Raw genomic sequence first — 12,052 nt, 5'->3', positions numbered from 1 at the left:
AGGAAGTGGGTGTTTCTGGGCGGAAATTGGCCGTTTTCTGGGAGTGTGCGGAAAAACGCAGGCATGCCAGGATAAAACGCGGGAGTGTCTGGAGAAACGGGGCAGTGGCTGGCCGAACGCAGGGCGTGTTTGTAACGTCAAACCAGGAACGAAACGGCCTGAGCTGATCGCAGTGTAGGAGTAAGTCTCGAGCTACTCAGAAACTGCTAAGAATTTTCTATTCGCAATTCTGCTAATCTTTCGTTCGCTATTCTGCTAAGCTAAGATACACTCCCAGAGGGCGGCGGCCTAGCGTGTGCAATGCTGCTAAAATCTGCTAGCGAGCGAACAACTCGGAATGACCCCCATTGTTGGGTAGCTATGAGTGCTTACTGGAACTTTTTTCTTGCCAGCCCCTTTTCGAGCAAGTGGGGTTTTTTAATTGATAAATTATTCTGTTTCAGTGAGACCCGAGATACTCATTCATTATGGCAATTTAATGGCTAATTAGAGTGTTTAGATCTAATTGGTTGCAAACTGCAGACTTTATGGACCCAAAAGGACAGCTGATTCTGTTCTACAGCTTGGTTGGTATGTATGGTAAATGCAGTTAAACTTCGCTTGTATGCCATCTTTATCCAACTGTACATATTAGCCCTGATTCAGGGGTAGACATGAAATTATGGTAATGTTGTAGCCGACGGGCTGTCTATTGTGATGTCTACTAGCTGCAGCTCTAATCTGTCGTGGCGCACCATCAAGCAGACATCAGCTGCACCATCGGACTTCTGAGCAATCCTAAATTTGCTCAGTATGTCTGAGGGTATTTGGCTGCCGGTGTCAGTGGAACAGTCCCTAAGACTGGCATGGTCCCAAAATGCCCGTTCACTTGAACTATTCTCCGTGTCACCGCACAGGAACACATATCAGAACTCCATGGCTCTCCATAAAGATTCGGAACTGCATTCCCTGGTGGTAATCATCAGGACACATGCACAGTATGATTCAGATGCATGTGTGTAAGTTAAACACTGGGCGCTTGCGTCTACCTCTGAATCAGGACCATAGTGACTTGTTGGAACTTGCCGTTATGGCACATAACAGGTTTTTCATATTTGGCCACACATAAATAATATGGTTAGGGGCAAATCTTACAGAGTACTGGTCTTGGTCACCTCTTTTTTACATAAAAAATGGATATATACCCTGCGATTTCAAATCCAGCAGAAAGGATCCTCCCCAGGATTACCAATCCACATTATATGGTTATATATGGTCTAAGAGTACTGTTCTTATTCACCTCGCTTAACATCCAGCCCAGTGGTTTTCAATTTTTTTTTAATCACTGCATTTTAGAGTATCAGATTTTGTTTTCAGGGCACCCCTAGGCCAGAAATTCCTTACTGAGAAATTTAGAAAAAAATATAAAATTAAGGGGGTTATCCAATTAGAGGTGAAACAACATCGTGTTTTTCGCCCTTTTTTAGTTTGCCTGTAATAAAATACATTATCTCCCGAAAATACACTGGTTCAGTGAAACCTGTGTGTTTTCGGTAGAAAAAAAACAAGGCTGTTTAGGGCAGGTGAAACAAAATCCCCAATAACCGCGCTGCCCTGCAGTGTCCCATGCCCGCCACAGCAGGCTGGGACTGCAGAGAGGGGGCCGCAGCCCGGGAGCTGGCAATCTGCACTGTGACCTTCAGTGGGGAAGCTGGGGCAGCGTAGTGACCCACATCCCCCATCTTCCCCCGCCCCCGGCAGTGGTCACATGACGGGGAGCAGTCATGTAACCGGGGAAAGCCGGAGGCCACTGCACCGAGAGCTGTCAGGAGTTGGGACCCAGTGCAGCAACATGTAACCCCCGATAAGCCACAGCTAGTGCCAGCATATCGGGGCTAATAGGATAGCCCCCAGCAGGACAATTAGCCTCAGAAAATTACTGGAGCAAATTGGATATCCCCCTAAGTATAATGTATTTATATGTCATCCTTAGGTTCAGTTATATTGTGAGGGACAAGATTAGCTTCTGTTTGTCAACATATTTTATGATTGACAGCCACAAGCACTGGTTTTTACCTGTTACAGTGATCATAAATAATTTGAAATTGGTCTTGGACCACCAATCCAGGGTACCCCTGCAAGTGCCTGAGGCACCCCATGGTGCTATGGCATGCAGTTGGGGAACCACTGCTCTAGACTGTTATTGAAGAATAAGTCCATGAGTACATTGAAGAATGAGCACCACACATGGTGGCTTAGCTGCTACATTATTAGCATGAATCTGGATAACGTCCCTTTGGTGGTTGACATGTATACGTAGAGAAATGAATAAATACATTATAATGTCTTGACCTTATAATGCTAATTGCTTCTGGCTGGGGTGTCATGAGCAGTTCCTATCTCCAACTTTAAAACAAGTAAAATGACCTTCTATGCCTTTTTAAAAAAATATATAAGTTAATGGTGGGGAAAAAAAACAGCAAAATGTATATTTATCTTTTATTATTTCAATAACTGATTTGCCCATTTTTATCCCTGCATATTACCTGGCAGACCATCTTGGTTTTTTTGAGAAAGTCTTGAATGCTCGTTCCTGCATTAGAGTCAGACACTTTACTCTCAGCCACACCAAGCTGCCTACAGAAACCGCCAGAGTTATCTATTCAGCACCTTCTGACGTGTGTGTGTTCGCAGTGCATGATTTAGGGCCACATTAGCCTGGGGCTGAAAATCAAGCGTCTATTGTGAGAAGCAGAGAAGGTGTGACTGGTAACACTATTTTGCTCCAAGTTTATTTTCTCTAGGTTCAATGTTCTTGTTTAAGGTTCCCCATATGCAACAAAGAAAAATAAAATTTTTCAAAAGTAACCTGAATGTGCCAGTTCATACACGTGTGAACCAGCTTAAACATAGGGGGTCATTCCGACCCGATCGCTCGCTGCAGTTTGTCACAGCCAGCCACCCAATCACGAAGAAGCTGACAGTTCAGCTGTGAGTGACTGAATCTGACCGGCGGCGGCGCAGCAGGAGGGGGACGCCGGTGACTGTCAGGGCAGCGAGCGATGCAGGTGGTTATTCGATCATCGCTATCAGTATGCCACTGTACACAGACAGCGATGATCGGATCGCAGCATGCTTGATGTGCGGGGGGTGCCGGACATTAGGAGGTGCCTGTGCGCACCAGGCACCCCCGTGCGCACGCCTATGGTTGGGGGGATGCAGTTAATTTGCAGGCTGTTGGGATCCCAGAGGTCAGGAAACAGATGCCGGAATTCCGACAGCCCACAATGCCGGCAGCTGGAATCCCGGCGCACAGGGGCTTTCCCCACTCGTGGGTGTCCACGACACCCATACAGTGGGAATATAACCTGTGGTGAGCGCAGTGAGCCACCGAGCCCGCAGCGTGGTGAGCGCAGCAAGCCCGCAATAGGACTCTATGCGCTCGACCCACTGCCATGTTCGGACTACGGAAACTGTTGAGAGAACACAGATTATATGCATTCAGTGTCCTAACAAACCACTGACTTGACCAATCAACATGTGTATGCCTAAATACACATATATTATAACACTTTTATGACAAAAATAAACAAAACCTTTGGTGAAATGTCAAAGTGAGAAAACAAACATTCTAAATAAATGTAATCTTGGTAACTTTTTTTCTGATCTTAATGTTTCTCTTGTATAGCACATACTTTAAGATTACAAATGGAAAGCCTCTATGCCAAATTTCACAACATATTCCAATGTATGCCGGTTTTCTACTTATTTGTAAGATGATAATGCCCTGCATGACTGTTTGCTGCAGAACATAGATACAATAAAATGATTAGCAAAAAAATAAGTTTCATAAAATATTTTCTATTTAACCATAGATTTTTTTTTTTTTAAGATTATTAGTTGTACTTTCTGTCATAATTACAAGTGTTGTAATACATTTTAGATAGTTTAGAATTTTGTAATCATACAAAAAAATGTTCAAAAACAATGTGTGTTTTGTTATGTCTGGAATTTTGCTAAATCTTGATAAATAATGGGTGTTTCATTTTTTTATTACCACAGATATAAGAGCAAGAACATTGATTAGGCTCATTGATACGTACCCATTTTATAGCACATTTCACTTGTTAATAAACGTATGAAAAGTTAAAATAAAAGTCAATGATGGTGCTATTCCTAACACTGCGTTCTAAAATTGTAATGCTACATTGCATTATTAGAACACTGTGAGCTTGATTTGTCATGGAGTAACGCAGTACACCAGAAAACATACACTGTAAAAAAGCATCACTAAAATGCATGTAAAGCATATATAGTAGTTGTCATCTATTTTAGCATATTTAATTTTGCCTTCCTAATATTTTACAATTTGCATTTTTTTTTTTTTTTATTCATAAATCCCGTATTTATTCAAAAATTAGGCATTGGATTTATTAAAGTTTTTTTAATCAGAAAAAAGTATCTATCCCAGTTTACGGGGAAAAAACGTATACTAATACCATTCGGCAGACATAGTATTATGCAAAAACCATCCTGGATGCCACCTTTTTTTTGTTTTTTTTTGTTACTGACCGTTTGATAGAAAATTGCTGAACTTTATCAGTTTTGTTATAATATATAATTCTTAATATACGTTGTGATTATATATGGAGAACAGTACCATGTCTTAACTTTAAGGATTGGTTGTTCCGTTCCTTTAGCTGTGTGTTATCATGATACAGAATAGTGTCTATAGCTACAACACAGATACTGATATGAAAACAAAACATGGGCATGCTTTCCTTTCCAAGTGTGCCTGCAGCTCGGCCGTCGCCAGGCTTTGTATATTGAACTCCACAGAAGCTCTATTAGCCCAGATAAAAGAGAAACGAGAAGCACAGAACAACCACCAAGGTTTGTACAATCAAATGAATATTACATTCTTCTTGATAGAAATTGTTATATTCTACTATGCTCTTCCTCATAAATGTCAGGTATCTTTTAACAATAGCACCTTTTGCCCCCCCCAATAGCGACCCAACATGGCAGCTCCCTTTCCACCTGCATGGGTTCAGTGCACTGCCTTGATTGACGTAGTTTGCCAGTCTTATGCAAGCACTCAGGCAGCCTAGCTGGAGTGCATACAGCAATCTATTCCTATTTTATAGCAACCCAATACTGTGGATGCAAAGAGTTGATGTATTGTGCAAAAGGAAATTACTGATGTAGTCTAAATTGTGATTCTCCTGAAATGATAGAAAATTGTAAAAAAAAAAAAAAAAAAATGCATTTAAAGCTTTGTGAAAAACAAGATTGTTATCTGGGACAAGTATACAGTCTTTTCAGTACTCTCTTTGCAAATCAGACCCCATATGCAACTAATTACTATGCACAGCATGGTGATACACATTTCACAGCAATTTATGTTTAATGATTTAAGGTATGAGGTAAGGTACACTATGATGCGGATAGTGCATTAAAAATGTAATTTACCTCATTTTTGCAAAGGAAGGCAAACTGGATTATTTCAAATAAACTAAGAGATAATTAGCAGACAATGCTAAAACTGGCATAAAACCTTCCTTCAGGCGACTCCTAATTTAAGTATTACTGGCACAAAGTGGCGACAGATTGTGCTTCGCCACTGATATATTTACATAGCAGAAACCCACAGTGCAGAAAACGTGAGGTTCAATGATGCACTAAATTAGCAACAACCATTTTCAGTGTTAATTTGCTTCTTGTATATATCCAAAGCTACAACTTGCAAATCACTATTCCGTATAGAGTTACTTCTTAATCATTACAATTACAAAGAATTATATGGCCATCAAATCCTGACCTGGCATAACACAGGATTAATACAGCTAACCATCACAAATGTTCATTTCTTCAATCAGCCCTGATTTTAATTTGACATTACTAATTTCAGCTAAGAACAGCACTTGCATTCAGCTCATGAAGTAAGCCTTATGCACACTTTGTATTTACTGATGATATGTGGAAGTTTTAGGATAGAAAACAGAGAGAAATATAAGAAGAAAGGGAATAATACAAATAAGCACAAATATAGAGCAAATTCAGATGAAGGAAATCTAAATAAAAAATAAAAAAATATTTAAATAAATAAAAGTTTGAGGAAAAATAGTTTTGTAAGTTAATACAGAAGACATTTCAAATAAAGATAGTTGAAAAAAAGGCTAATTTTATGATGCAAGAAAACAAAACAAACTTGATCACACATTGTTGTAACACAGGAGATGAGACACTGGGTTAATAATTTTTATACCTTTCCTAATCTCTGGTGCTCTTGAAAAGCAGAAATCAATTCGTAGGCCCAATTTATTTTGTCAGCACTCGGAGTAAACTGCTCCTGGACAATAGGAATCTGGCTTGGGTGAATCACCTGCTTACCTACAAGAAGATTAATAACACCAGAAACATGAATCAACAACAGATGTTCACGCAAAATGTGTCAAACATTCAAAGATGAAGAATGCCTCCCGGACTAGACATTAAATAATAACAAATAATTACTGTAATAGCGTTCCTTTTTTATCCCTGGCACTCCAGAGCAGCATGAATCCTTTCCTTGTGCTCAGGCGGCATGGAAGGATAAATGCAGCCTTGACTCAATTCAGAGCGCTCTAAAATAATACAAATAATCAGTTCTGTTTTAAAGCAAACAAAAAAGGAGCCCTATTTTCTTACTTTATTGTCTAGCTAGCAAAAAGGGGCTGATAGCAGGAATAAGCCCCATCAGGAGCGGAAGACCCTATGCTATTAAACAGGTTAAATGTGAAGTCTGTAAGAGAAGAAAAAAATATTTTGTTCTATTTAGAAAAGGACACAAAGTAATGAAAACACAACATGCAGTCAAATGATACAGGGCTCTCTTTCTTACAGTTTCCACAAGCGATCATGAAACCACATTTACAATTATCATGTTAATGTCACATTAAATGTATGGTGTCTTAAAGAGGCAAAAGACTGTGACTTCAACTCGTTTCTAAAATAATATATTATTACAAGTATTATAGTATTAACCCGAGACAACTGCACTATACTTTTTATTGGATCGCTTATTTACAATGATGTGCAAAAACTGAAGGGTTTTTAAAAGAAATTTTGTAACTTATTTTCATAGAAGTCCAGTTGTTTAAATGAAACACTACTTCAAAGTTTTCAGCATTCAATGATACAGGTAAACATAAATAAATAATAAGAGTGTTCCCATATTTTTTGCAGACTGTTTCCATCTTTTTGCTTAATTTGATGTATTCCTCTTGATTTTCCTATGGTTTGGCGATATAGAAAGAGTTCACATATATCTAATTACATTACAGCTGTTACATTCTTCATATAAGCACCTCTTAATAAAAGATTTTTTTGAGGAGGGCAGGGGTAATTTTAAGCACTTGAAAGTGTCAGGTTTCATTAATCATTGTTGGCTTTTAACAACCATTAATGTCTGTACTGAGAAATATATTGAGCACTTGATTATTCTTATGTTAAGGAACTGTCACTTGGTGTAGGCTACATTTGAGCTATGATTTGATCCTTATTAATATTTTTTTCATACTTTAAACACTTATTTCATAATCAATAAAATCATTCACATGAGATCTAATTGTTCCTAACAGCTTTCAATGAGAAAAGAAATACACAAAATAGCAGCAATGTCTGATTCCTTTTAGAACTACAGTTGAAACCCAAAGTAAATTTTGCACAACATCTATTAATAGAGGGAAGAGAATTTATTAAATCACTTATTTACTATAATAATCACATACAGTATAAGGCTATAGTTTTTGTCATAACATTTAATCTAAAACTGTTATTTATTTAATATAGACATATTGCTAAACCTTTACTGCAACAGAACCAGAACATAATTTAATGGAATCTTGTAAACAAACGTCACCTATAGATCTCTCTAGGCGCAGTTATATGTTAAAGTGCTGGTATAGATGTGACACTTCACAAAGGCTGCATAATCTATTTAAGCTCAAGCACTACATTGTCTGCTCAGGTATCGAACACCACTTGACATATCGTTCTAGGTCAATTTGTCAGCTGCGTAGGGATTACAAAGTATGTGAGGGTCTTTAAGTGTAAGAAAGCAAGGTGTGCCTGTATAAAGCTCAGCATCTCTCTCCACATAAAGGCAAAATATGCCCTGGCAAGCAGCTCTGGCATTTAGTGGTATTCTGAAAATAAAACTTGGATGATTTCATGATTCTCTCTACTGTTTTTTTTTTTTTTTTAAGAACAGCAAGGTAGGGACTGTAAGGAGGATAATCACAACAGAATATTCCTAAAGTTGGCTTCAAGGGGCATCGTCCTTTTGTTTAAGAGGATTAAACTTTCCCAGTTTTTGGTATAAATCTGCACATTATTTTTTATGTGCCTTGACCAGTTCCTATCAGTATTCTTCTCCCAGATGACAGTGTGCTAAGCTTCCCATTGTTGTGTTGGAATGTACATGAACTGACCCATTAACTTGAGCAGTGGTGACAGACCACCTGAGTTTAGGTAATGCAGCAAAGCTCACTAGAAAGAATCCATGCTCTCCTTATCACCAGCATACACTGACGTTTATTGCCCATTCTGCAGCCTTATACATAGAAATTGCTCGACATGGTAGAGGAAGATGAGTCAGGTCACTTTAGAACAGTTTGAGCATCAAACGGTTATTCATTTTTTTATTCTATTTAATATTGGGGTTGACACGCTGAAAACAAGTTTTAGCTTTTTTTTTTTTTGCAACAGATGAGAATAACCACACACACACACACAACAGGTCTAAACTCACAAAATGTACAATACACTCTCGGCTAAATGAGAGTTAGACAGAAATTAGACACTACAAAAGTTGCACACAAAAATAGCATATTTCAGAGATGGGCTCAGGTCGGCAACTGTAGCATATACATCTGGTGTACTCTGGGTACACATCAAAGACACGTATGTCCCACTTGTATCCAAATTGTAAACTCTTTATTTAATGTGAAACATATGCAGTTGCTATTAGACATCAATTCAACTGCAATACAAAATTAACAAGTTCGCTATAGAAGCTTCAACAATCCTTTATGACCAAGTGACAAAGAAAGCACCAATCAGTATCAACGCAGTATTCGTAAACAACCAATGCTAGCAACTACCATCATCATTATCAGCATCAGCCATTTCCACCTGCCTGTGAACACCTGCACATAATTCTGCTTTCCCAGGCATATATTTCCTGGTCTGCATGTACAAACATTCCCTTACCGCATTTGGCCTAGACAATGAGGAATTTCCCATTAGGCACATGCCTCGGGGCGGCACTTGTTTGGGGGCGGCACTTGGATGCTTGTGTTAGTACTGTCAGCCCAAAAAGTACCAGTAACTGCAAAATATTTCCACTGTACTGTACCATGTGCCATCTTGAATGGAGTGTAAACAGATAGGACATGCAGATACTGCCACTGTCAGCCGTCGTACTTAGTAAATATGTATATATAATTAAAAATAAAAAACTATCATAGTTAGTGGCTTTTTCTTTATTATTCTATTAAATTGGATATCATCAAATGAAGGCTTACAACCAATCAATAAAAATAATACAACTAGGCAGGCAGGGGCGGCCTCACCCCTAAATCTGCCCCTGGTGTTAGAGCAACCCTGTTCCTCCACCATATAGGGCTCAGAGTCAGCATTGGCACATGAAAGAAAACAGCTACACAGATTATTACTAGCGCACATCCTGCCCATGAGTTGATGCCCCCAGTTTACGTACTGTATGCTCCCATCCCCATTAACCCACTTTCTCAACTATGTACACCTGCCTATCTAGGTAATAAAAGTAAAATAACACAACATACATGCTTGGAGAGTAATATCTTTTCTAGGTTTTAAAATTCTGGCTATATATTAACTTTGTGGTAAAGTCTCTTTTATGCTATAGTGAAAAGATGCAAACACAGAGTTTAATTGTGTGCAAAAACACATTTTCCGGGGGGTGCATTAGGTTGCAGTACCTGTATCACTCTTCCTATGATGCACAATGTGGTAGAGGAGAAGCCATGCTAATTTAAGCATAGGTAGCAAGAACAACACAGAGGAACACTATATTACATCTAGTATTGTGGTTTCCATTGTCTGCATGGGATGCCAAAAGGATTCACTGCAGATTGGCAATTCTGCTCAAACATCCACTAGGATTGGTTCAGTGTTTCAAGTACGTATTTTAATGTGTAAGAATGGTAGAGACATTTGCAGTATAGTGGGATTACCATTGTACTTTTCTATTACTCATACAAAGTTATAGTCGTGACTCAGTGCATGTCGTGCTAGATGTATGCGCACATGGAGCAACCGTCCCAGTGTGAATACATCTGCGCGAGGTGTGTGCGAACGGTTGCCATGGAAGCACAGGTAACTGATCTAGAGCAAACCGATACAAGACTGAGAGATAGTCACAATCTCGAGCAAAGCTTAGATAGAACGGTGGAGGTGTTGCAGCGGGAGACAATGGTAGATGACGAAGAACAGGTAGCCAACTGGGTCACAGTTAGTAGGAAGAAGAATAAGAGGGGGGAGACAGGACATCTCTGAACTACCAAACCCCAACAAATTTTCCCGATTGGACAAAAAAACTGTGGATCGAAGTGAGGAAATGATGGAGCTGGAGGAGACTGTTCCCTTTAGCAACCGGAGGAACGGTCCCACCAGCATAGATGGGATAAAAGAAAGCGAGGTAGCTAGTCAGATTGTGGTGGTAGGGGATTCAATTATCAGAAAGACAGACAGGGCAATCTGCTACCGGGACCGTGATCGCGGTACAGTCTGTTGTCTCCCGGGTGCTCGGGTACGACACATTGCGGACCAGGTAGAATGATAGGAGGGGCTGGGATCAACCCAGGGGTTTTGGTGCACGTTGGCACCAATGACAAAGTTAGTGGTATGTGGGATGTCCTTAAGAAAGATTATAGGGACTTAGGCCAGAAACTTAAAGCAAGGACATCTAAGGTAATATTCGCCGAAATATTACCTGTGCCAAGCACTATCCCAGGAAGGCAGAGGGAGATTTAGGAGGTAAGTGTGTGGCTTAGAGACTGGTGTAGGAAAGAGGAGTTTGTGTTCCTGGAACACTGGGCAGACTTCTCAGTCAGGCGCCTTTTTTGTCGTGATGGATTGCACCTGAATGAGGAGGGGGCAGCAGTGCTGGGAGGTGAGATTAGAAAGAAGCTACGGAATTATTAGTGAGGGGGTGGAGAAGGGGGGGAGTATTAAGTATAATGGGGGTGGAGTAGGGGGGAGGGGAATAACAGCTAGAATTGGAAAATCAGGTAATGCTAAATTAAGAATGGAAAGGTTAATAATGAATAGCCAAATAGATAAGGGTATTACTAATCTAAAGTGTATGCTTGCAAATGCAAGAAGCCTTTCAGGCAAAATGGGGGAATTAGAAATGCTTGTAATGAAGGAACAATATGATATTATAGGTATCACGGAGACATGGTGGGATGATTCTCACGATTGGGCAGCTAACTTGGAGGGTTATACTCTTTTCAGGAGAGACAGGACTATTAAAAGAGGGGGTGGTGTGTGTCTTTATGTCAAACCATTTCTAAAACCATACTTAAAGGAGGTTATTTACGAGGGAACTGGAGATATTGTGGAGACATTATGGGTTGAAATTTCTATGGGAAGGAAATTTACAAAAAAGCTTTTAATAGGGACATGCTATAAACTGCCTGATAGTAATGTGACTGAGAAAGTGCAACTCTTGATGCAAATTGAGAAAGCTACAGGACTGGGGGAGGTCTTAATCATTGGGGATTTTAATTATCCAGACATAAATTGGGCTAGCGAATCATGTGATACAGCTAGGGGTAAAAGGTTCCCAGATATGCTAAAAGATAACTGCTTGTCGCAAATAGTTGAAGAACTAACGAAGTAATGACTATACTGGACCTAGAACTAACTAACAACATGGAGATAATAGCAAATACCTCATTAGTCATAACCTTGGGTAACAGTGATCATAATATGATCACATTCGACATTAGTTTTCAAAAGCAGCATCCTAAGGATTCAACGAAGA

The 12,052-nt window shown here is 39.6% G+C and overlaps 1 protein-coding gene across 1 annotated transcript in view; it reads right to left on the bottom strand.

Moving 5' to 3' along the window:
- CLYBL (citramalyl-CoA lyase) overlaps positions 1-12,052 on the bottom strand; it is a 986,589-nt gene that overhangs the window by 75,337 nt on the left and 899,200 nt on the right. Inside the window, 1 exon segment of the mRNA XM_063953228.1 lies at positions 6,248-6,372. Coding sequence (XP_063809298.1) covers positions 6,248-6,372 — 125 coding nt within the window.

Source organism: Pseudophryne corroboree, chromosome 2, assembly GCF_028390025.1.
Source record: "Pseudophryne corroboree isolate aPseCor3 chromosome 2, aPseCor3.hap2, whole genome shotgun sequence".
In the NCBI taxonomy this organism is placed as follows: domain Eukaryota; kingdom Metazoa; phylum Chordata; class Amphibia; order Anura; family Myobatrachidae; genus Pseudophryne; species Pseudophryne corroboree.
Note: the sequence above shows the minus strand (reverse complement) of the source record. Positions and strands in the feature narration are given on the sequence as shown.